This window comes from Phascolarctos cinereus, unplaced genomic scaffold (assembly GCF_003287225.1).
Source record: "Phascolarctos cinereus isolate Bilbo 61053 unplaced genomic scaffold, phaCin_HiC Scaffold_5;HRSCAF=322, whole genome shotgun sequence".
Lineage (NCBI taxonomy): Eukaryota > Metazoa > Chordata > Mammalia > Diprotodontia > Phascolarctidae > Phascolarctos > Phascolarctos cinereus.
In genome coordinates, this window is record NW_027555958.1 from 405,241,556 (window position 1) to 405,267,697 (window position 26,142).

At 38.9% G+C, this 26,142-nt stretch overlaps 1 protein-coding gene across 1 annotated transcript in view; it reads right to left on the minus strand.

Moving 5' to 3' along the window:
- Nucleotides 1–26,142, minus strand: part of RGSL1 (regulator of G protein signaling like 1) — a 124,231-nt gene that overhangs the window by 20,730 nt on the left and 77,359 nt on the right. The window contains exons 15-20 of the mRNA XM_078155784.1: nt 22,120–22,237; nt 19,314–19,431; nt 18,305–18,434; nt 13,244–13,427; nt 11,358–11,496; nt 11,061–11,185 (exon numbers count right to left, since the gene is read on the minus strand). Coding sequence (XP_078011910.1) covers nt 11,061–11,185; nt 11,358–11,496; nt 13,244–13,427; nt 18,305–18,434; nt 19,314–19,431; nt 22,120–22,237 — 814 coding nt within the window. The remainder of the gene's footprint in view (nt 1–11,060; nt 11,186–11,357; nt 11,497–13,243; nt 13,428–18,304; nt 18,435–19,313; nt 19,432–22,119; nt 22,238–26,142) is intronic.

Here is a 26,142-nt window from a genome sequence, read left to right on the forward strand (position 1 = left end):
ACATGCCGTAATATAGAAACTGAGGCAAAGCCTAGAAAGAATAACAAGACGAAGGACCCATTTACCAAGGGTGGCTGACAGGCCGTTCCCCTGGAGCCAAGTAAACCAGGAAGAGAAATTGCACCAGTTATCATGACCATCATTTGTTATGTGGGTTTCTCCTGTAATCCACTGAGTTTTGGACATGATCCACTGGAGATCATGAATGTTTGGGACAACTTCTGTCCTATTGATATAGGAGCAGCATGATTAATTAATAACAGCACAGTCTTCTCCCTGGAAAGCAGTGATAATGTGTAATACCAGATGATTTTGCATGACTACCTCTGCTAGGGAATTGATTTCCATCTGGAAGGAGGGGACAGTACTAGTGGTGTTAGCAGTGGCTGAGGTTGTTTCTTAGGCTAGTTTCTCAGCCTTCAGAGAAAGGTTTCTAATTGTATGTATTACTCTAGAAATCCCCAAAGAAGCAAATATATGCCAAAAAACTCCCCTCTGAATATGACTAAATTCTGCTGCAAAATTGGGATATTCTCTTGCACCTATGGCTCTTTTGCCACGTGTGTGCCACCGTGCTCTCAAGTTTCTGGTGGTTTCTTTCTCTATGGAGTAGTTAAAAACTAATACTGGTGAGACCAGGTGGGGTGATTCTGCAGGTCCTGTACCATCCTGGGGGAAAGAGGAGAAAAAGATAGGCCAAAGCAAACTTTAAAAAATGGGGTTACTAATCCCCATGGCAACTCTGGGATTATTTCTGATTTGCCGTCAAAGGCTGTGTTATTACTGCAAGGACTATTTAAAAAAAAAAAGGTTTCTAGGCTGGGGGGGTCATCTTTACTTTTAAAGAGGCTGGTTTTAGCACAAATTAATGAATGGGCATCATTATACTTAGGGATACTAAGAATGCAATCTACCTTATCTCCTACATCAGTATCTATTGTATGGATCTTGAACTTAATACAAAGAGGGAATGTTGGTGTCACAGTTTGTTGAGGAGTGATGGTATCCTGGTCTTAACACTCACAGTGGCCTGATGGCTTAAGGTTGTATGAAATTTTCCTTGCGTCTGGGGATAATTAAGAGATTTAATTGTAAACTGTACTGGACAGTCCCAAACACTTATATTCCAATTGTTACTGTGAAGTCAAAAAGTGTAAATGGCTCTACAAAAGATGATAAAGAGTTACTATTCTCTTTGATTATTAACTATGGCATGGCCTCATTAAGTTGGACAGGAACAGCTACTCATGGGTCAGGACTGTATTGGTGGACATGGTGACAAACCCAGCAACCATGGGGCCCCATAGCTCTAGCACGGTACAGAACATGCCCCACTGATTGCGGATGGCCAATATTAGCATTGTTTGTTACCCATTCTTCATGAGAAGAGTGAACTGGAGAACACAAGGCTATGGGTAACATTGCTGAAATCATAACCAGGCAACAGGGGGAAGTTTGATCATAAGTATAAAAGGAAAAAAATGTAATAACCAAAACAACTTTTAAGGCAAAAGGCAATCAACTTTTCAATTTTAACCAAGTATTTTTTAAAAAAATGGAGACTCACTGCCCCAGATGTTGTAGGAATAGTAGCAGTGGTAAAACCTGAACAGAAGAATTCTCATGGGCTGTAAGCTTGTGTAGTTTTCCCATGAAAATATTCATTCCTTGGGTTGACTGATACTTTTCTGCCACCAGACAATTCTTCCTCTATTATTAGTATCTGGTTGGGGTGGGTGGGTGGGGGTAGGAGACATTGTAGTTATAACTGTGGAAGATAGAAGGGAAGGTCTAGGTCTGGAGGGACTTTGAGGGAACTTAGGGAAGCAGTAGAAACTATTATCACAACAGCTGAGGGCTCCTCCACTCATTGGGAAAGGGCAATATGAAGCAGTAGCAACATTATAAGGATGTGTATAGAGAAGAGTTGGAGATTTGGCCCTGTCTTACCTGCCCTTCACATTATTATGCAAGAGCTTATAAGGCTTAATACAAATGATAAGGAAATTAAAAAACAACGACTGATCCATTCCCCTATGGATTTATATATTTCCCTATTAGTATCATTATTTTTACTTCTTAGAAAGGGAAAAATGGTTGATATTAGTAATGAAACTAATATTATGTGTCAATATTAATCATATTGGCACAAGAGGCAGGTTTTGTATTGGTGCAAGAGGCAGGTTTTGTATTGGCACATGGGGCAGATTTCACATGTGAACAATGTATCCATGAATCCTTTTCTCTGATTGTGATTGCTGTTGGGGTGGTCAGCAGCAGCTGGAATGGTCCTTGACACCACATGGCAGATGTCAGTATCTGGAGCACTTAGGAGTAGGTCATCAATATACTGGACTGAGGGGCATCTTAAAAAGTGTTAGAAGCTAAATCTTGCTGCAAAATTTGAGAGACTGAAGTCAGGCTTTCTACATAACCTTGATATAGTTGGGTCCATGTCCAGTGTGAGTTTTTCCAGGTGAAGGCAAACAATTGCTGAGAGCCTGGGGGGAGGCAGATGCTAAAAAATGCTGAGCAAAGATCTATCACGGTAAAGTAGATAGCCTCACAAGGTATTGAGGAAATGGGGCTAGCAGGGTAGTTTATGACAAGCAATAATTGCGCACAAATCTTAAACAAAGTAATAAAGAAGCTACATCTTTCATTGGTTTAGGTTTCTTAACAGGGAGGATTGGCATATTGCAAAGAGAATTGCAAGGTATAATAATACTCTGATCTTTCAAAGAGTCAATGACAGGTGAAATGCCTGAAACAGCTTCCCTAGATGAAAGATCCTGGGAGATGGATGGGGGTGGGGGGATCCCTTTGTGGTTTTGTTAGTAACAGGGACAGCAGATTTCAGGCCTGAAGATGTGAAGGCCCAGAGTGAGTCAGGGATGTCAGAGAGGATTCTAGGAGTGTTCCCGACTAACTCTTGGTCATTCTGAATGAGAAATCGGAATAAGGAGACAAAATCCTCAAGTAGCTATAGGGACAGAGTACCATTGAGGGAACAGAAAATAGCAGCCCTAAATTTGCATACGAGTTCCTGCACCAGCAGGTTTGTGGGGGATTAAGGCAGAAGGAGAAAGGAATGCTCTGCAGAAAGGGGACCCATAGACACCGTTTGATAGGACAGCCTTGGAATGTTCCAGGGCTTCCCTGAGACCCCCAAAACACTTAAAGAGCCAGTGGAGGTACAGTTGGAGCCAAGTCTACTCATCAGAACTGAACTAAAGGCTTCATTTTCCAACAGACAAACATCTAGTGTATCACCAACTTTAAGGGTGAGATGGAGTTCATTATTGTGGAGAGAGGAATGGACTGGGAATAATGGGGACCAGAACATCAAGTCTGTGGAAAACGAAAGAATCTTCAGCAGGGCTTTCCATCCCTTCACCTCAGAGCCTGCACCTTCAGTCATTATACTTGCCCTGGGAACTTCTATAGTCATTCTTTTTTTTTTTTCCACTTTGGAGATCTTTGTTTCTTGTAGCAATTTTGAGCAACGTAGCCCTTCCTCCTCTAGTAAAAATACTCTCACAATTCCAGAGATTTAGATACAGCTTCTGAAACGGCTTGTGTAACAGCCCCTTTAATGGCCTGTCCAGTAGCTTCCAAAGCAGTCTGTACAGGGGCCTCAAAGACAGCCTCTGCAGGACAAGAATGGTGTGGACTGAAGGCAAGAACAGGGCAAAGTCTATTCTTCTTCTGCAGTTTTGTTCTTTTTCCTGTCTTTCCTTTTCCTGCTTTTCTTTTTCCTGTTTCTCCTTTTCCTCTTTTCCTTCATAAACATGGAAGGCAAGGCTCTTAATCTGCTCTATGGTCATTCCATGCCATCCAGGATATCTCTTATGGAAATGCTTTTGTGTCTTGGGCAGTGATTGATTAACAAAGTGTGTGCAAATGATATGTGGGTCTTGCAGGTTATTGAGTTTTCATCCAGCATACTGCTTAGCACTTTTGCACAATCTATCAGAAAAAGAGTTAGGGTCTCTTTCTCTTCCTGTAGTGTATCCTGGAATTATTCCAGTTTTCTGGTCTAATTGTTCAGGCCTCCATACCCAGAAGTAGGAACTCCTTAGCTTCTGGGTCCTACAAAAGCCAATTGGGAAAACCCACAGGATTACCTCCAGGAATCAACTAATTTGTTATTTCTATAATAGTCTGTCTTTTCCCAACAGAAAATAATGTCATCATCAAATCAATAACATCTCTCCAAGTGGTTTTGTATCCTCTAAAAATGGCTTTAAATTGGGTGACAATGGTTACAGGATCCTCATTAAATTTAGGGGTGCTCCTTCTCCAAGTGGAGAGGTCAGCAGGACTGAAAGGCTCATGGCTTCTCCTAACAACCAAGTGACCCAGATGGTTGTGGATAAGCCTTTCCTGAAGAAGGAAAACACCAGTAGGCTTTTCCTCAGTACCAGAAGTGATTAAATCTTCCACCAGTTTGGTAGGAGAGTATGAGGGAGATGCAGAAGGCAGTGGAGCAGGAGTGGGGGGGTGGGAGGAAGAAGGAATAGCAGTGAGGGAAGGAGTAGGAGAAAGAGGAAGGGAAGTCTTGGTAGGCAGGGAAGGCACAGAGAGAGTAATAGAACATCGTAAAGGAACAGGAGAGTGCAAAGGATCAGGAAGGGCAGAGAAGGAGGGGTCAGACTGATGTCTTCTGATGGCCTAGGTTTATCACTAGAGGATCATTTAATTTGCCACAACAAACACCAGTATTCCACCTGACTTTGTTTATCTGCTACGGCTAGCCTTAAATCTTTTAAATTATGACCAAATTGAGACCAAAATAGTTCATCAGCTAAATTTATTGCTGTTTTAAACCAAATATTGCATAATCTAATTCCACAAATTTTTTTTTTGGTTTTGTTTTGTTCATTCCTGGCTCTACTGGGAGTGCTCCCCTTTTCCCATGCTTTGAGAAGTTTTTCCAAGGGAGTTCCTTTTTTCATGCTAGATTTAGAATTTTTTGTTCCCATTATCCTAAATAATTTTCAGATGTGACCAAAAAAAACTTGTAAGAAACAATCACACACAGAGAAATACAGATAAATAGACTTGGGGCTGATAGACTTTTGTGGAGCATCTCCCATGAGGCCCAATTAAAACAATGAATATGAAGACTTCTCATTGTTAATTTGACACTTTAGCAGAAGTCTCTGCTTCTCCTTTGAGGGCTGAATTCTGTCTTTTTCTTGTGAGGTAAGGTACCAGTCTGGAGAAGTTAAAAAGATCTTTTACCGGTCCAATTTTTTTTTTTAAACGGCTTTTTGAGTGACTGATAGAGATAATCTCCTCACTACAAAGAGTTCCTCATTAAGATTTTAATATTTTCCCCAGGAGTTTCTCCCCAAGGGGTAGCCTAGTCACAGGTCTGGTCCTTGGTTTATAGATTTAAGAAAGGCTCAGGAATCTTTAACAGGGTCCCTCTAACAGTTCATGGCATTTCAATTGGTAGATTTTGCAATCAAGTTACGAACCATAGTGGCAGAATGGGTAGCCAACGAACGGCTAAGTAAAGGCTCGTTGGTGCTCTTGTTATAAATGAATCCCTTCAGGGAGGACTCAGGTTTCCTTTAGTGACTCTTGATTTCTGTGTCTGGGTTCACAGTGCCGTATCCTCCAGCATAGATGCGACTGCCAATAGTTTCAATCTTTTTATCGGGGACCCAGTTTATGAGCTAAATGAAAGGATGGTATTTATGACAGAACAAAGAGACCATCTCTTTATACTTATGGTGATTAAAAATGAGAGATTGTAACAAACACTAAACACTGGTATTGAAACAAACAAAAGAAATGTTTACAATCAAGTGTGTCATTGCCATTTTTACTTTGGTCCCTAGATGTCTCCAGAGACCGTGCTATGATACACAGAGACCCACACAAAGTCAGGGAGCTCTAAGAAATTAGTGCGTATTAAAAGGTTGATTGTCAGGCTGATTCTGCCACTTTTCTCTCTATATTTTGATTGCTCTTCTCCTCTGATTTCTCCTGTGTTATAAGAACTGAGAGCTTTCCTTGAAGAAAGATAAATTCTTCAAGGCTTTAAAAACCGAGGCCTTAGACCAGACCCACACAACTTGGCAGTAGCTAAGGGCCAAAATTAAAAAGGCTAACCTTCTTTGGGCTGCAGATAGGTTTTTAACGGTTCACTTTCCAAGTAAAGGCATAATTAATGATTAAACTATTTTGCAAATAAACCATATTTAAAAAAGAGAAATGTCAATTAATATCAATTAATTATACTTATTACTTAAGATTTTTATCATAACATCATATTAATGTTTAAAAATTACTTTTCTAGGCAGTACAAGTTTTAATATATTTTTCCAAGTTTTCTTATTGTTTTTACATTTAGTAATGATCAAAAACACAGTGAAAAGATATGATTCACTCCTCTCAGACTAGAGACAGATGGCAGACAGCTGGCTGCTGCATGGTCACATGACAAACAGGAACCCACCTGCCATGCTACATGATGGGCTCAGTAGTGACTAGTAGAAGGCAGGTTAGGCCGGGCACAGACAAAGCACTCCTCATGTCTTTACTTTCTTTCATATCCTCTACATTTTTTGTGGGCTTCCTGAAATCTCACAGGCTGTGTATTGTGCAGGCCTGCTTTAGACCTTCACCTGCCTTTGACCTAAGTGCTTTTTTTGGAGAATCAAAGTTTCCCACTGTTTTAGAAGTACCTATAAGGATTTTTCTGGGCCTTTACATTGCCAATTATTTCTAAATGCTCACAGTGAGCATAAATAGCATCCCAAAGACAGACATAAACAGACAAAAAGCTGCGGCTTTTCTCAACACAGTGCTTCCCTTAAGCTCAGAAGGAATTGCTTGGGAATCTGAGGTCACGAGGAGAGTCAGGTCTTTAATTCTGTAAGAGAAACCTCACTTCAGTTAAAAAAAACTTCACCAGGGAGTGCCCAAAGAAAGGCGGGTTCCCTTGACAAGCTATTTTGGGGACCAACCTTTCTCCCCTAATCCTAGGTAGCCCCTAATTGTCTCAATAGGATTTAATAAAGGTAAATTGGGGTACGGAGTTTTGAACTTTATCAGTGTATTAGCAGGGTATGAATCTGATAATAAAGTGGGTCCAGTGGCTACCTCAGTTAGGCCAATGACCCAGAGTAGGATGCACAGCTCCTTTTCATAAACATAGAACAAGGAACAGAAGTGGGTAGGTGGGGAAGACAATGTGAAAGGTTATAGGGCTGATAGCTTCATGGTGGTGAAGACAACATGATTGGTTACATCAAAGAAAGTGAGCTAGCAACTGCATGGGGCTAGCAATCACCTATTTCTGTCATTAAGGAATGCTTGATTGATTTGTGGGACCCATCAGCATCTTGAGGATGTTGTTCGTGGACCAGGGATAGTAGACTGCCTAGCTCCTAAGAGGGGGATAAGACCCTCCTTAATTGGACAAGGACATGCAAGGATGGATAATATATCTTGTGGAAATATACTAGGCCAGACTGTAGGCCTTTAAAGATAGCAAACATATGTCCTAGAATTTTCTCAGGAACTACAGGAATAGCAGATAACAGTTTTTCTCTTTAATTATGACTTTAACTTAACTCAGACGAGAAGGATTAACTTGTAAACTTAGCTCATAGATAAAAAGACAAAGAAATGTGGCTTGAACAATCATTCAAAATGGGGCAGTAATACAGAAATGGATCAATTATAGAATACAATTGATTATAAAATGTTAGAGAATCAGTTTAATTTCCTCAAGCCAGAACCTACAGTGGACTATCAGGAGACTTAGACAGAATCTTGAAATTGAGTTAGAGAGTAGGATCTAAATACAGTCACCCAAACTGAATATGCATCAGCAGTTGAAGAATCAAACAGAGCTGACCCTATCTGGAGTGGACTGACCTGTGTTCAAAATCCCAAACCAAGAACTGAGCCTGAAAATAGTAAAAGAAGAAAAGACAAAACACAATGAAGAAATACTATGGGTTAAGAGAAGCCTAAGAGATAAATCCAGAGGAAGAGAATAATCTCACAAATATAAGGTGAACCTCAGAGAAGAAAAATGATTTGGGCACAAGGTCTATAAGAGTAGCTGGAAAATGAAGCAAGAAATAAAAGATGAAATTAGACATGAAATTAAAGCTCAGAAAGAAAAAAAGTAAAAGTAGAATAACAGTTTAGAACAGAAGTGGAACCTTACTGAAGTAGTAGAGACATCAAAAAAATAAAACAAAACAGAACAAAAAGAATTCAATGGCTCCACAAGGCAAGAGAAAATGTTTGACTAAACATTTGTGAATCACTCTGTGAATCTTAAAGCACTATGTAAATTATAGCTATTATTATTATTATTATATTATATATCTTATTTCAAAAAGAGAAAATATAAGATATTTACTATAAAAAATAACTGACTTGGAAAACAAGTCAAGGATAAGGTAAGAATCATTAGACTCCCTATAAACCATGATCATAATGGCTAATAATAATAATAATAATTAAGATAGATAGATGGATGGAATTTAAATAGCCCTTTAAGTTTTCTAAGATACTTTACATCTGCTATCTCGTTCAATCAAACAAAGAAACAAGCAAACAAAAACCTCCTGAGGAACATATTTCAAGAAGTGAAGAATTAGGAGAGTCCTTTGTTTACCTCCTGAAAGAAACCCCAAACTGAAAGCGTACAGGAATGTCACAGTCAAAACCCAGAGCTTCTGTGTCAAAGAAAAAAATACCAGAAACTTCCAAAAGGACAAAGTTCAGGTATCAAGGAATTACAATTCAGGAATGCACAAGACTTGGCAGCAAACTATAACAAAATAGAAAAAATCTTGGACTATGATTTTCCAAAAGGAGAGTAGGCATCCATTCGTCACTATTATCTGAACCAGGCTAACACACAGAGTTTGGTATAGCAATATCAACTTAACTCAATAGAGATAAAGATGGGCACAGGAAAATGAAAGGCAACGTTAAGAAGAGGAGCAGATTGAAGCAGAGAGTAGTCACAAACAAAATAAACTTTAACTTTGAGGACTGGTCATAAAAAGGAGATTAAAAAGTCTAAGAACCAGAGGTGAAGGTCTGACCTTGAAGACAGAGGAGGCAAAAGAGTAGGAATAGACCTTTTCAATGACAGATTATGAGTAGTGATCAAAAAGTTTCTCTTTCTCCTTCTACTTCTTTGTAAAGAAGAGAGGTGGAAATAAAGAAAAAGTGGAAGAGGTAAATACATTCAGGTAAATACATAATTAACAGTCATAATAGTGAATACGAATATCTCACGAATCCACCCATAAAACAAAGGAGGCTAAAAGTATATTAGAAAGGAACACATACTTGAAAACAAAGGCTCGGAGGGTTAAAATGAGGGATTGGAGAAGAATCTATTTTGCTTCAAGTAAATTTTAAAAAGTAAGAGTGCAAGTCTCTCAGACAAGACAATAATAAATGAGTCTTTCTGAAAAGAAGAAAGGCAAACTATAAACAATCACATTTTTATAAGTGCTTGATACTATTTCTGTTCTGAGAAAATATTGCTATCCTCATTTATCCTACAGTAGAAGAAAATGAGATTTAGCGGTGTTCATGAGCTTGTTCCGACAAATATGTTGCCCCCTTTCCCTCACCCCAGGCTGCCTGAGAATTCACATGTACTATTTGACTGTTCTCGGGCTTGAATAAGAGGAAGTCATCGATTCTATTTCTTTCAGTGAGATGGAGGATCTCTAATCCTTACTGTTGGACTGGCCACTGTGTCCTAAGGTTTTTTAGCTAGATGGTGCAGTGGATAGAGCATTGGGTCTGGAGTTGAAAAGACTTGAGTTGAAACTTGGCCTGAGACTAGATGTGTGACTCTGGGTAAATTACTTAACTTCTGTCTACCTCAATTTCTTCAAATGCAAAATGGACATGATAATAATAGTATCTACCTTCTATGGTTATTTTGAGGATCAAGTGAGACGATAATTGTAAAATGCTTAGAACAGGGTGTGATATACAGTAGTAGATTAATGAATGCTTGCTTCTTTCCTTTCTTCAGATCTTACTCTCTGCCTTGCCTCTACGTCCTGTCAATTGTCATTTAATCTACTGTTGTAGCTGAAAGATGCCTGGGCCTTGACATCTGCCCTGAAGTTGAATTTTCTTTTATGTGTTGTCTTCCCCAACTAGAGTCTGAATTCCTTGAAAGATAAATTGTCTCAGTTTCCCATTTTGTATCTCCAGCACTTAGCATATCACTTGACACATCATAAGCACTTAATGAATGCTTTTTCATTCATTCAAACTGAGGCAAAAAAAAATCACACCTCCTTACTTATAGTGTAGGGCCATGATCACTAGCCCATATACTCTCTGTCTCTCTCTGTCTCACTCTCTCATTTATTTATTTATTTGTCAGTGTTTAGAATAGGGCAATGACAAGCATAAAGAGAATGGGATGAAAAGTAAAGAAATTTCTTCAAATGTAAGATTTTTTTGCTGTTGTTGTTCAGTCATTACAGTTGTGTCTAACTCTGTGACCCCATTTGGGGTTTTCTTAGCAAAGATACTAGAATGGTTTGCCACTTTCTTCTGCAGCTCAATTTATAGATGAGGAAACTGAGGCAAACAGAGTTAAATGACTTCTCCAGGGTCACCTAGCTAGTAAGTGCCTGAAGCCAGATTTGAACTCAGGAAGATGAGTCTTCCTGACTCGAGGCCTGGTACTCTACACACTATGGTGCCACCTAGCTGCCCCAGGTATAAGATAGGAACATCCAAAAAGGAGAACTAAAAAGAGATAAAACACTTATCAAACAAAAAAAAATGGTGATGAAGATTGCCTGGCTTATAACCATCCTATGAGACAGTAAAAAAAAAAAATCCAAAAAAACCCATAAAACAAAACCTCAAACTAAGCATCAGGAGACTGATTTCAGTCTTGATGCTGTCTCTGACTTGACTTGTGACCTTAGACAAGTCTCTTCCCCTCTCTTGTTCTCAGTTTTCCCATCTTTAAAATGAGGGAGTTAAATTTGGTTCCATTCTAGCTTTATGGCACTAAAGCAGATACTTACTTTTTCCAGAAGTGCATAATAATAGGGAAAATTGTCATGAGAGAACTATAGAAAGTGGTGCGATCCAGGTGCCCATCTGTAACTGCATTGTAGATGGCGTCCTTCATGTTTTCAGAAATATTCACCTACCCAAAGAGAAGGAAATTTATGTCATTGCTGAGTGAGTCATAGTCTGATGCCCATTCCTAAGCAAGAAAGTGCTACTCTGCTTCCTCTAGTGGCTCTTTCTTTTCTGCCATCAGAAGCTTTGAGACTGGAAGCCAACCAGACCAGAGTTGAGCTTAGGTCCCCTCTTACCCGTAGTTTTGGAGGAATTTCAGATGCAAGGAAGAGTTTGTAGATAATATTTGCCTTGGCTTTCATCAGCGCAATATCATTTTCATTGAAGATCTTGTTAACTTGCAGTACTAAGGCTGAAGCAACCAGGTCATTGAATCTGAAATAGTGTTGAGTGGGATACCAAGAAAGACAAAGTTGGGTCACTGGAGGCAGAAGACACCAGGCCCAAGCTTTCTCTTTTGGCCTAAAGATGGACTCTCCCCTTTGGATTAACTGTTAGCAAAACTGGAAAGTCAGGACAGTTCATTGTCAGGAATCCGAGTCTCCCCTTTACTGTGTCCTTCTGTAGACCCTCAGTTTTATCCTCACCCACCCCCTCCAGAAGCTCCACATCCGTTTGCTGTCTTCTTCTCTCCCATACCAAAATCTCTTCCCCTAAAGGGATCTGCTATTCCTCAGATATCATTTCTAACTTGCTGTGAATTAGCTTTAAGTCAAAATGTTACCTTTCCTGGGGTTATTTGAATCCTATACTTTATAACAGTGGAGTGGAAGGTGGGGTTCCCTGTTCGATGAATTTTCATGCAACAATGAACAGTGGGAAGGGGCACTTTTTGGGTTTAGGAGGGCCTTCCCAGCCCTCCTCTTGGATGAAGGGTTTGGACCAGAAGGTCAATTATAGCTTTTGTGTTCCATGATGTAAAAAGTTTGAAGTATTTATTGACTTTTCCAAGGTTTGTACAGGTGGTCTCTTGCATTAAGGTATGGTGGAAAGAAAACTCAACTTGGAACCAGAATATCTATGCTTAAGCTCAAGCTTTCCCACTTATTAGCTGTATGACCTTGACCAAGTCATTTCTCTCTCTGGACTTCAGTCTCTTCAACCATAACATGGATTGTTGTTCAGTTGTTTTTTAGTCACGTCTGATCTTTTGTGACCCCATTTGTGCTTTTCTAGGCAAAAGCACAGGAGTAGTTTGCCATTTTCTTCTCCAGCTCATTTTATAAATGAGGAAATGGGGGTTACATGGGGTTTAGTGGCTTGCCCAGGGTCACACAGTTTGTAAGTGTCTGAGGCCAGATTTGAACTCAGGTCTTCTTGACTCCAGGCTCAGTTCTCTATCCACTGAACCACCTAGCTACTCTAGAAGATTGGACTAGATGCCTTCTAATTCTAGCTATAACCACCTATGGCTCATAGCAGAATAATAACGACGATGATGATAATAAACATTTCACTTTAAGGTTTGCAAAGTGTTTTAATATATTATCTTACTTGATCTTCACAATGACACTGGGAGATGGGTGCTATTGTTATTCCCACTTATAGACGTAGAAACCTTGGCTCAGATAAGCTCAAAAAGTTGCACTGATAGTACATATATGAAGTAGGATACAAACTTCGGACTTTTTGACTCCAAGGTCAGCTTATGCACTATGCCCACTGGCTAACAATCGTCTTATGATGTCACACTCTACAGGGGTAGTCCCTAAATATTCTTCCTTAGTACATTGTATCCCTAGAAAATTTGCCAAGAGTTTTCCCATCTGTAAAATGAGCTGGAGAAGGCAATGACAAACCACTCCAGCATCTGCCAACAACATCCCAAATGGGGTCATAGAGTCAGACACCACTGAAACAACTCAATGACAACAAAAGCCTACCCTTGAAGATCGAAAAACCTTTACATCCCAAAGAATGAATCTCTAATAATGAAAATGTCAGGAGTTACGATGGGCACTGAAGGAGATGTTTTTGAGCAGAGAGCCAATCTGGCAATCCCTCAAATTCTACCACATGGAAAGCCAACCCATTTTGCTAGGTCTAGGAAAACCCTGTCCCAGAGGAAAGGTATGAGTAATGAGGGAGTACAAGAAGAAAGAAGGTAGTGGTGTCAACTTACTTTCCTATTTCAATAAAATAACTTAAGTCATTGACCAGAAAGTTGATGATGATTATCTTATGGCCAAATATACGGCGCTTTACAAGTACAAAATCTTCCATGTCAATATCTAAGCCCGACTTTTGGAGGACACAAGTGCTTGTGGTTGCGGTTGTGTTTCTGAATGACCCTGATGCAACTATATCTGAAAGACAAATACACACACACACACACACACACACACAGAGAGAGAGAGAGAGAGAGAGAGAGAGAGAGAGAGAGAGAGAGAGAAGTTAACATCTCTTTGCCCAAGGCTTTCATGAGCCTGGAGCCCATAATAAGCATCTAAAGTCAAGGGAGAAACTCTAAAGTGAAGATGTCAAACACTATGTGGCCCACAGCACTCCTGAGTCAGGACTGAACCAGTTCAAATGTAATTGGGAAATATTTAATAAAATAAATAAAAATACCATAAAACATAGATAGATAGTGGTTTTCTTGGTCAATATGTGGCCAACAGGGATCCTTGTGAATGGTTTGCTGGTCCCCATTTCTACTTGAGCTTGACACCACTACTGTAGAGGACCCAGAACTTGGGTCTATTGGGTAGCCACTCTTTTAACTCAGGATTTAACCCTTTGGACACAAATAGCTGACAAGTTAGTCAGCCCAAGGTAAGTCTTTGGATTAATGGCACAACTACACTCTACCCCATAATTTCCTCTCTCCTCAGATTGTATATGAATCATGAATGTTTTAGCTGAAGCTAGAGCCATCAGCATGTAATTGAGAAGAATGATTGACATTGATTTAAAGTTTGCAGAGTATTTTACATATGTTATCTCATTGTATCCTTCTAACAACCTCATTGAGGTGGGTACTAGAGGTATTGCTATTTCCATTTTGTAGATGAAGAAACTAAGGCTTTGAAAGGTTATGTGATTTACATATGATCACATAGCCAATAAGCAATAGTCAGGATTTGGATCCAGATCTTCCTGATTTAAAGTCCAATATTCTTGCTCACTAAACCACACTGCCTCTGACACTATGACTATAATAAGAATAATTTATTATTAATAAGCACACATATAATATGGAATTAATAATATATCATATTACTTAATAATTACATACATTATATATATACACACACACACATATATATAGGGGATGATGAGGGTGGCATATGCTGTCACATCAAGTCACTGTGTTGATTTTGTTTCACTGTTTTCTTTGTGACAAGAGAGTATATGTCTAATTTTAAAACACACACAAAGCATCAATAAAACTTTTTAAAAATTAGCTGTGCTAATTCTTCTATTAAAGTTACAAGAAGACAATCTATCTTGGGCATGAGACATGTGACTTCCTGTCAACTAGGTGGTGTAGTGGATACAGTGCTAGACTTGTCCTTAGGAAGACCAGAGTTTGAATCCTGTCTCAAGACACTCACTAGCTGTGTGACCCTGGGTAATATCTTAATCTTTGTTGGATTCAGTTTCCTCATCTGTAAAATGGGGAATAATAGTAGCATCTACCTCCTAGGATTGTTGAGAGTGAGAAAATATTTGTAATGTGCTTTGTAAAGCTTAAAATGCCCTATAAATACTATTATGATTACTGTTATTATTGTTGAATAGAGTATAGCAGGAAATACAAGTAGGAAATGAGATAATAAGAAAGGAGAAAAGCATGATTAAGGGAAGGCAGAGATATTTATTTTGGATATTTTTTACCCCAAAAGGTTGTTCCAAGCTTCATCCTCTCCTTAATAAGAGCAGACATTTTTATAGTGCTATAAGGTTTGCAAAGTACTTTCCACACATCCTCTCACTGTCCCCACAATGGTCCCTGCCCCCACCACTGTAGGTACTACAGGGGTTATTATTCTCATTTTGCAGATGAGAAAACTGAAGCTCAGAGACTTTCTTGTAGTAACAAGAAAGCAAAATTTGAATTTGTAACTTAATGTATTCCAAGTCCAGAACCCTTTCTGATCCACATCAACATGTAATCACTTATCTCTGTACATTGTGCTTGCTCCCAGAAGAATATAAGCTCCTTGAGGACAGGGGCTGCTTCATTTTATCTAGAATTTTTGTCATTTGTGCATTGCACATAAATAGTATATGTGCTTGATGAATGAATGAATGAATGTAATTCGGAAGAAATGATTCAAGTGAGAAGAAAAAGAAATTGAAGGCATTAGAATAGGCAAAGAAGAAACAAAGCTATCACTCTTTGCAGATGACATGATGATATACTTAGAGAATCCTAGAGAATCAAGTAAAAAACTACTTGAAATAATAAACAACTTTAGCAAAGTTGCAGGCTATAAAATAAACCCACATAAATCATCAGCATTTCTATATATTACCAACAAAGCCCAACAGCAAGAGATAGAAAGAGAAATCCCATTTAAACTTACTGTAGACATTATAAAATGTTTAGGAGTCTACCTCCCGAAAAAAACCCAGGAACTCTCTGAACACAATTACAAAACACTTTTCACACAAATAAAATCAGATCTAAATAATTGGAAAAACATTAGTTACTCATGGATAGGCTGAGCTAATATAATAAAAATGACAATCCTACCTAAGTTAATTTATTTATTCAGTGCCATACCAATCAAACTACCAAGAAATTATTTTATAGAGTTAGAAAAAATAATAACAAGATTCATTTGGAAAAACAAAAGGTCCAGAATATCAAAGGAACTAATGAAAAGAAATGCAGGGGAAGGTGGCACAGCAATTCCAGATCTTAAATTGTATTATAAAGCAGCAATCATCAAAACTGCTTGGTACTGGCTAAGAAATAGGGAGGTGGATCAGTGGAATAGGTTAAATATGCAAGACACAGTAGTCAATGACTATAGTAATCTATTATTTGATAAACCCAAAGACCCCAGCTTCTGGGATGAGAACCCACTCTTTGAAAAAAACTGCTGGGAAAACTGGAAAAGAGTATGGCAGAAACTAGGCATAGACCCAAATCTCACACCAAAATAAAGTCAAAATGGGTTCATGACTTAGATATAAAAGCTGATACCATAAGTAAACTGGGAGAACAAGGAATAGTTTACCTATCAGATCTATGGAGAACAGAAGAATTCATGACCAAATAGGAGATAGAGAACATTATGAAAAGCAAAATGGATAATTTTGATTACATTAAATTGAAAAGTTTTTGTACAAACAAAGCCAATGCAACTAAAATTAGAAGGAAGGTAGAAAATTGGGAAAGAATTTTTACAACCAGTCTCTCTGATAAAGGCCTCATTTCTAAAATATATAGAGAATTAAGACAAATTTATAAGAACACAAGCCATTCCCCAATTGATAAATGGTCAAAGGATATGAACAGACAGTTCTCAGATGAAGAAATTAAAGCCATCTATAGTCATATGAAAAAATGCTCTAAATCGTTATTGATTAGAGAAATACAAATCAAAACAACTCTGAGGTACCACATCACACCTATCAGATTGGCCAACATGACAAAACAGGAAAATGATAAACGTTGGAGAAGATGTGGAAAAATTGGAACACTAATACATTGTTGGTGGAGTTGTGAAATGATCCAAACATTTTGGAGAACAATTTGGAACTATGCCCAAAGGGCTACAAAAATGTGCATACCCTTTGATCCAGCAATACCACTTCTAGGGCTATATCCCAAAGAGATCAAACAAATGGGAAAAGGACCTACATGTACAACAATATTCACAGAAGCTCTTTTTGTGGTGGCAAAGAACTGGAAATTGAGAGGATGCCCATCAATCGGGGAATGGCTGAGCAAGTTGTGATATATGAATGTAATGGAATACTATTGTGCTATAAGAAATGATGAACAGGCTGACTTCAGAAAAACCTGGAAAGACTTATATGGTCTGCTGCTGAGTGAAGTGAGCAGAAGCAAGAGGACTTTGTACACAATAAAAGCCATGTAATGCAATGACTAAGATTGTTAAACTGAACCCTTCTCAGCATTACGAGGATCTAAGACATCTCCAGAGGCCTTGGGATGGAAAATGCTGTCCACATCCAAAGAAAGAACTATGGTAGTCGAATTGCTATCACTTATTTTTACCTCCTGTTGAGTTTTGTTTCATCTTTCTGATGGTTCCTCCTATTGGTTTTAATTTTTACTTACAACTTCACTAATGTGAAAATATGCTTAATGGGTATGTAAATGTAAAGCCTATATCAGATTGTGCACCGTCTTGGGGAGGGTGGGGAGGAGGAAGGGGGAGAAAAATTTTCAACTCAAAAGCATATGGAAGTGATTGTTGATAAATCAAAATAAATTAATAAAATTAAATTAAAAAAAAAGAAATGATTCAAGTTTTACAGATTAAGAAGTAGGAATCACGTGGTAGGCTATAGGCGCCTGAAGAGATGTTACATGGCTCTGGAGGTTTATGATTTTGCTCCTTTCCAGAAGCCATGGAGGAAGGCTGAGGCTTGCTCCAGAATTTTAACTTCTACAGTAGAAACACAGACCGGGCTTCTGGAGGGTGCTGGAGAAGAAAAGGAATTCTGCTGTTTGGGAGACTGGAAAAGAAAAGGCTTGTGGAGCTCTCTAACTTACTCCTTCTTCTGCTCTGACTTTTTAATTTGGAGAACAATGCTGAGAACCTTTTTGCCACATACCCAAAACAGTATCTGCAGAGTGAAATGGGTGAACATTTAGGCAGACCTGGTACTGTCCTACAGCTTTCTCCCCAGCAGAACTAGGCCATGTCTTGTTTCCTAGGAAGTCACAGGCTTGGTGTGCTATGATGCCAAGAGCACTCATTGACTTTGGAGACCCAGACTGGAATCCTAACTCTGCTTCTTCTTCCTGTTTGACCGTGGACAAGGCACTTAATGTCTCTTGGCCTCAGTTTCCTCACCTGTAAAACTTGTAAGGGTTGAACTATGTAACCTCTGAAGTCCCTTTCACCTCCAAATTCTATGATACTTAAAAGAAGACTGATACTAAGCTCTGCAGATACCTCTCTGTGGTTCTCTAAGCAGAGAAGAGTTGTCACCATTGGCAACCAGAGGATTTCTGAAGGGCAGTGACACTTACTTTCCTTATAATTATTCATTTCCTTAAGTAGAAATTCCTCAAATTGGAGGCGGACTTTTGGTTTCTTCATTTCCCTTTGAAATTTGCAGAAGCTTTTAATGATGGCGATCAAGTAGATCCATACCTTTTTCTGGAGAGAGAGAGATACAGAAGGGTTGTGAGCACAGGCAGCCTGCTGCAGAACCTGCAAGCCTAGGAGAGTGGCAGCAGAAAGTGGGAAGCAAATGAGCAGACAAAGTCAGTGAGTAAGGCAACAGGGTAACAGTTCTTTAATCACAGAATATCTGAGCTGGATATTAGCGGTCGTTTCTTTTCTTGCCCCTCTCACCTCCCACCCCCATTTTATAAATGGTAAAAACTGGGTCCTGTGGAGATAAAGTGACTTGTGCAAGATTACACAGCTAGGCAGTGAGGAAAAGAGGAGAGGTGCAGGGGAAAGAAACTGCCTCTCATTGGACCCACTGGCTTCTTCAGGGCTTGGGATCCGCAAGTCTATGGATGGTGGGAGCCAGAGCCTGAAAATGTGACCTCAAGTCTTACAGTTAATGTGAACTGCCTTGAACAGCAAAAGAAGCTGTATCTCATGGGAGCATTTGCCCATGACCCTGGGCCATTCCTGGCACTATGCCTTCTTTGTTGTTTCTATATAATACGTGACCTGAAATTACTCTGCCATCACTCTGGCCTCTTGCCACCTAGGATGACTGGCCTCTTGTGAGTAAACTACCTTACACAACCCAATTAACCAGCCAAACCCTAATAAATCTACACACATAACCCACACTGGCACAGATTGCCCTTCTTTCTTCAGTATCTCAGTGTTCACTCAGAGGATCTAGCACCTTACATCTGGCAGAATCAGGGCAGACCGTTCCTTTGAACATATCTTGTGTCTTTGCAGCCCAATCCTTACATTCAGAGATTCCCCCCTCCCCTCTCCAGGAGTCTAGATAACATCTGGATGCGCTGAGGTTGAGACAAGGCCTAGTTCTGTATCTTGCTCGCTGACCTTCTTGAGTTGTAAGCGAATCATCTTTGTTTCCCTTTTCTGTTGCCTTTGTCGTATCTCAGGGTCTGAAGTTTGAATTTGAAGACGAGGTGGGAACATGTCTTGGTAAATTTTGAACCTGCCAGCAAGAGACAGAGGGTATTAAACATATTTGGAAAAACACACTAGTCAAACACCAACCAGGATACAGATAAGGTGTTAGAGTAACTCCTGAATATTGAGGCAGCTGTGGCCTTAGGCGTATTTACCATTTATCTTGTCCCTTTAAGCCTTGCTTTTCTCCATCGCTGCTTTCTTGTTTTACTCTTAAATTAAGAATCTTAATCAAAGTGTATGTAGGAGAATGGCATAGGAGAAGAGGCAGCTTTTATGAGCTGATAGGCTGGCTGTGCCTGAAGTCTTGAGAAATATTATTCTTGGACAGCTGATATCGATCCAAGAGGGGACTAACCAGGAGAGCTTGCTTATTTGTAATGTGAAATCCTCTTTTTGACATTTCAAGCCCTTCACAACTTAGTCCTAGCCCACATTTCCAAACTTATTACACACTATTCCCTTCCGTGCACACTGACTGGCCTCCGTACTGTTCCTTATGCCTAACATGTCAGCTTCCACTTCAGTGCCTTTGCATGGGCTGTTCCTCATGCCTGGAATGCACTCCCTCCTCCCCTTTGCCTCTTAGCATTTCTAGCTTCCTTCAAGGCTCAGCTCAAGGACCATGTTCTCCATGAAGTCTTTCCTGATCCCTACTCACCCTCTATAGTTTCCCTTCCCATCACATAGTACCAATTTTATCTATATCTTCATATCTCTAAGCTGTCTCTCCCTACTAGTCTGTAGGTTTGAGGGCAGGGGACAGTTTCATTCTAGTCTCTGTATCCCCAGCATATAGCATCATCACACCTGGCACATAGCAGGAATGGAATAAAAATTTGTTGATTGGTTGATGGAACTAAAGTTACAATGGTATATGACTAGGCTGTTGATGGTTGTTTTCTTTTTTAAAAAATAGTTGGCTATATTATCAGTAATCCATATGTATTAAAGGTGAATGAATATCAATTTTATCAGTTTCATGAAAGTGAATATACTTTCACAATGGGTCAGGTGGACCTGCTCATCATCTAGAGTTCAGCCACATAATAAGAAATTTCACATGATTAGATGCTACTGGCTGTTTAGTTCATATGTGATAAGTAATTAGATTTTTTTTTAAACTGGAGAATAAAAAATTGAGGTTGACAACTCCCCAGAGTCAGATGAGTCACATTCGGTCAAAAAGTCACATGTTGGGTGTTTAGGATGTAATATAACTGTGCACACAATCCTGGGATGAATGTCACTTCCTTACTCTAGTAGTGTTGTTCTGAGAGATCTTCCATGTGGTCTGATGCCTCAGAATGAGGTCACTCTGGGCAACAAATATATGTTTTATATTCCCATAGTTTTGAGACTTCCTAACCAGACCATAATATGGACTGGGCCTTTGAGATGAGGAAAGTAGAAGGTATTGAGGGGAGAGATCTTGTATCTAGCTTAGCAATGCTGGTGACTCTGAAGAGAAAGTCTAGTTTGATATCTAAGCTCTTGCTCATCTTACAATATCCCCCTGTGATTTGAGAATAAAGGCATTAGCACTGTAGAGAAAGCATTGCCATTGAAACAAGAAAGAAGGAGGAGAGCAAGGAGTCTGTCCCTAGAAGAACATAATGGCACCTGGGCTTCATCCTGGGGCTGTGTGCAGCTAGTGTATTTAAGTGGGAGAGATATCACAATCATTTCTGGTTTTTCTAAGACTACCCTTTACAGTATCACTAACAGGTCAAGGAGAGGAAAGGAGTCACCAAGGAGATAATGTGGTGGGATAGCACAAATGTGGTGGCTTGGGTTCATGATCACTATTTTCCCTTTATGTTCCTATTTTGGTGTCCTGCTTAGGACTCTCTTTCCTCAGCACTGATAAAAAGACATACCAATCAATTCTCCTATCCACCATCTCTGTTATTTCCCTGATTAAAACATCCCTCCCTGATCACCACTCACATTATATCTATATCTATCTATATCTATATCTATATCTATATCTATATCTATATCTATATCTATATCTATATCTATATCTACACACACGTATATATCTGTAACCTGACCACCACTCACACACACACACACACACACACACACACACACACACACACACAGTATATATACAGAGAGAGAGAGATTCTTTTTTAGGAAATTTCTTGAGGGCAGGGATGACCTTGCTTTTATATTTGTATCCCTATTTATATCACTTAGCACCATTGTCTGTCATAAAGTGCTTAATAAATGCTTATTAATTCAGACATGTCTTATCTGCCTGTGCCTTCTCTCTTCAAGTCTTTTTGTTTTGAAATAGCCTCACTCAGGGTGTGAGCATATTCTAATGGTATAAACTCTATACGTACATATCCACACATGTGTGTATGTGTGTGTGTGTGTGTGTGTATAAATAAATAAATATAGCCATTCATTCACCAGGACATGCCCTCTATCTTTACCCTAGATTGTTCTATTATCTTTGCTAAACTATCTCAAGGTCTATGATAAGTGTCTAGAAATCTAATATCTGGTTTGCACATTCTGTGGCCACTTTAATCCTCTGAGGAATGCCTGTAGAGACTGGTACCAAGACAAATGGACAAGGAAGGACCTGAGATAAGACAATGAGGTATAACTTGGCAATGGGAATAGATTCTATGACCTTATGACTTAATGAAGCCAACAAATATTATATGAATGCATCTCTTCAGCCCATGCTACTTACCATTTTTCTTCTAGATATTTCAGGACTTGGTTCTGGGCCTGTATCAACATTGCTAAAGGAACACGGCGCATGTGAGAAATTTCTTTGAGGATAGGGGAAGTACACTGTAGGATATCCTCTGTAAAATACAAAGGAAGAGGAGGAAATCAGGAAACACCATATTTTTCTCATAGGTAAATGCTATGGTTTGCTTTCTCATGTGAGACATCCCCCCTTGACCTTTGACCTTCCTAACCTTTACTTCCACTCTAGTTCAATTACTTTTTTTCTCTGAATTCCCTTAGCATTCACTTTGACTTTTTTTTTTTCTTTTGAGGTGGGGAAAGGTATGGCAGGATCAGGGCCTGTGATTTCATCAATGTAAGGAAATACCAGTCGGGAAAAGCTCTCCACCGAGGGAAATCAGAAACTCATCTGTAACTTAGAGGATCTTACATGCTTGAGATACTAAAAGGTTGAGCAACTTGCCTAATGTCGAATAGTATGTGTCCAAGGTGGGACTTGACTCCAGGTCTCTGAGAGAAATGAATATTAATAACTAATGATCTGGGGAGATCCATAGTTTTCCCCTTTTTCTAAAGTCTTTATTTCAAAGTTCAGTCTCTGAAGGACATTAATGATAATGACATTGAATTAACTCTCTTCTCCATCTTGTTCAGATCCCTCTCTACCTTACCAGAAATTTGATGGAAGGTGAAACTCCCAGCCCATTGTGTTCTGCTCAGGCTTGGGTGGGGGATATACATTCTTTGAATGGATTGGCCAAGGGCTGGCAATTTAGAAGTAAATGACAAAAAGTTACATCCCCTAGTCCCTTATTGAAATGGGTCCACTTTCTCATTGTAATATTCTCTCCTTCCCCCCCCCCCAATTCCTTGTTGATTGCTGCCCTCAGGAACACCGACTCTTACAAATTTTGAGCCCACCATCATGAGTCATCTTTGGTCCAAGAAAGACAGCCAAATGACCATTCTTTTTATTAATAAAGTACTAGTATTATTGATAAAATTATTAATTACCCAGAAATTATGTCTCTCACACCTTCTAAATGTCATACCTTCCTAACACCTGGACTCTTCTATTATTCTGCATGTTCTCTCTTCAAGTCTTTTTAACTTGAAATGGCTTTACTCAGGGTATGAGGGAACTCTAAGGTAGGGAATTCTACTCCAGTAGCTAAGTGTGAGGATATAGTTTCGTCCAGCTTAGCAGATAAGTCTGACTGAGATCTCTTTGACTAATATACTGCCATGTAGTCATACAAGGTGAGCCAATTCACCATCCAGTATCCCATTTATGACTTTCTGACCCACCTGTATTCAATATCGGCTAAATTTCCCTCTCTTGGAAATCTGTCTTTTTGGAACTATATGCCTTCTCCTTTTCTGTCTTCTTCACACCAGTCTGACTAGATAACCGTGTATCTTTTCTGCTTCTATCATTCCTTCAATTCAGAGACATATGTTGTCTCCTAGAGGATACCTCAGGCTATCTCTTGATTGCAAATGGACAACTAAGTACTTAGCATTTGTTGTCGTTGTTGTTGTCCTGGATTCTAGAAGGGGACCAATAACATCCTGAGGGTGATGTTTTGACTTGCACATGGATAGGATTTAAGTGAGGCAGAGCTGTGTAAAGTTATCAGCCTCATTTTTTCCTCTAGAGTCATCAAAGTCCAGTGGCAAGACATAAGTCAAGACAACTGACAATGGCCTTTCTAAATTAAGTCTTTTTCAAGTCTCAGTTTATCTGAGGCAATGCCCATTCAATGACTAAGAGCTAGGTAAGAACTGAGATAAAAGATGGCCTTATTTACCATCACAAAAGTATCAATCTGGGAGGGGAAGACCCTCAGAGTTTGGGGCTAGAACTGAAAACAATGGCTATTTAAACTTATTCTAAGCCATCAAACCCTAAACAATGAGCCTCTGAGCTTTGGGCTGGGGGCTATTGTTAACCATTCAGTGAAAGCCAAAGTGATTTGGGTTTAAATGCATAGTCAGGTAGCTCCATTCGAAACACAATGGGCTTTTTAGAAGCCTGTTTTTCTGAGCTCTATTTCAAGAAACCATAAATGAAAACTGCACAGGACAAAAATTAAATTGTCCCAGCTTTTTGGAAAAATAATAATCAAATTAATTAATTAAAAAGGCATTATGAGAAATTGATGGGTGATATTTTAAATCTGAAAGATGCATCAGTCATCACATCACAAAAATCTCTACCTACTCTTGTTTTCACTCTTGTCCTGATAGAGGGTACTCTGCTTTTTTCTTTTTTTTTCTTTTAAGTATTTTATTTTCCCCAATTACATGTAAAATTTTTAACATTTTAAAAAAGTTTTAAGTTTCAAATTCTATTCTTCCTTCCCTGCTATCCCCCTCCCTGAGATGGTAAGCGATCTGATAAGGGTTGTACGTGTGCAATGATGTAAAACATTTCCATTTCAGTAGTTTTGTGAAAGAAGACAGGAAGAAAGAAAGAGAGAAAGAAAGAGAGAAAGAAAGAAAGAAAGAAAGAAAGAAAGAAAGAAAGAAAGAAAGAAAGAAAGGAAGGAAGGAAGGAAGGAAGGAAGGAAGGAAGGAAGGAAGGTGAAAGGAAGGTGAAAGGAAGGAAAAAAGGAAGGAAAGGTGGAAGGAAGGAAGGAAGGAAAAAATAGTATGCTTCAGTCTGCAGTCAGACAACATCAGTTATTTCTCTGGAGGTGGATAGCATTTTTTATCATGAGTCCTTTGGTTTCGTCTTGGGTATTGCTGAGAATAGCTAAGTCATTCATAGTTCTTCATTGTATGATATTGTTCTTACTGTATACAATGTTCCCTGGTTCTGCTCACTTCACTTTTTATTAGTGCATTTAAGTCTTTCCAGGCTTTTCTGAAATTATCCTGCTTGTCATTTCTTATAGCACAATAATATTCCATCACAATGATATACCACAACTTGTTTAGCTGTTCCTTGACTAATTCCCTTCTGTTTCCAATTCTTAGCCACCACAAAAAGGGCTGCTATAAATATTTTTCTACAAATAGGTTCTCCACCCCCCCCTTTTTTTTTTCCATCTCTTTGCAATACAGACCTAGTAGCGGTATTGCTGGATCAAAGAGGATGCAGAGTTTTATAGCCCTTTGGGCATAGTTCCAAATTGCTCCACCAACAGTGCACTAGTGTCCCAGTTTTCCCACACCCCCTCCAACATTTATTATTTTTCTTTTCTGACATCTTAGTCAGAGGTGTGAGGTGGTACCACAGAGTTGTTTTAGTTGGCATTTCTCTAATTAGTAGTGATTTAGAATATTTTTATATGACTATAGATTTCTTTGTCTGAAAACTGCCTATTCATATCCTTTGACCATTTATCAATTGGTGAATGACATATATTCTTATAAATTTAACTCAGCTGTCTATTTTAGTAATGAGGACTTTATCAGAGATACTGGCTGTAAACTTTCCCCCCAGTTTCTTGCTTTCTGTTTAATGTTGGCTGCATTGGTTTTGTTTGTGCAACCCCTTTTTATTTTAATATAATCAATGCACATATATAACATTTAAAATTCTTACCTTTTTTAGGAAAGGAGGGGGCAAGAGGGAGGGAAAAAAATCTGAAACTCAAAATTTTAAAAAAAATGTTAAAATTGTCTTTACATGTAATTGGAAAAAAATTAAATACTATTAAAAATTTAAAATAATCAAAATTATCCATTTTACATCTAGTAATATTCTTTATACCTTGTTTAGTCCTAAATTCTTCCTTTATCCCTAGATCTGACAGGTAAACTATTTCATGCTCTCCTAATTTGCTTATGGTATCATCTTTTGTATGTAAATCATATATCTATTTTGAACTTATTTTGATGTAAAGTGTGAGATATTGGTCCATAGCTAGTTTTGTTATATGTGTGGGAAGGAGACTGTAGAAAAGAATAAAAGTAGTACCATGACTAGGAAGAGTAGCAGAACCAGAAGCAGCTGAGCTATCTTAGCATCATAGCTAGGGAAGGCAAGGTTGTTGTAGCTGAGCTGTAT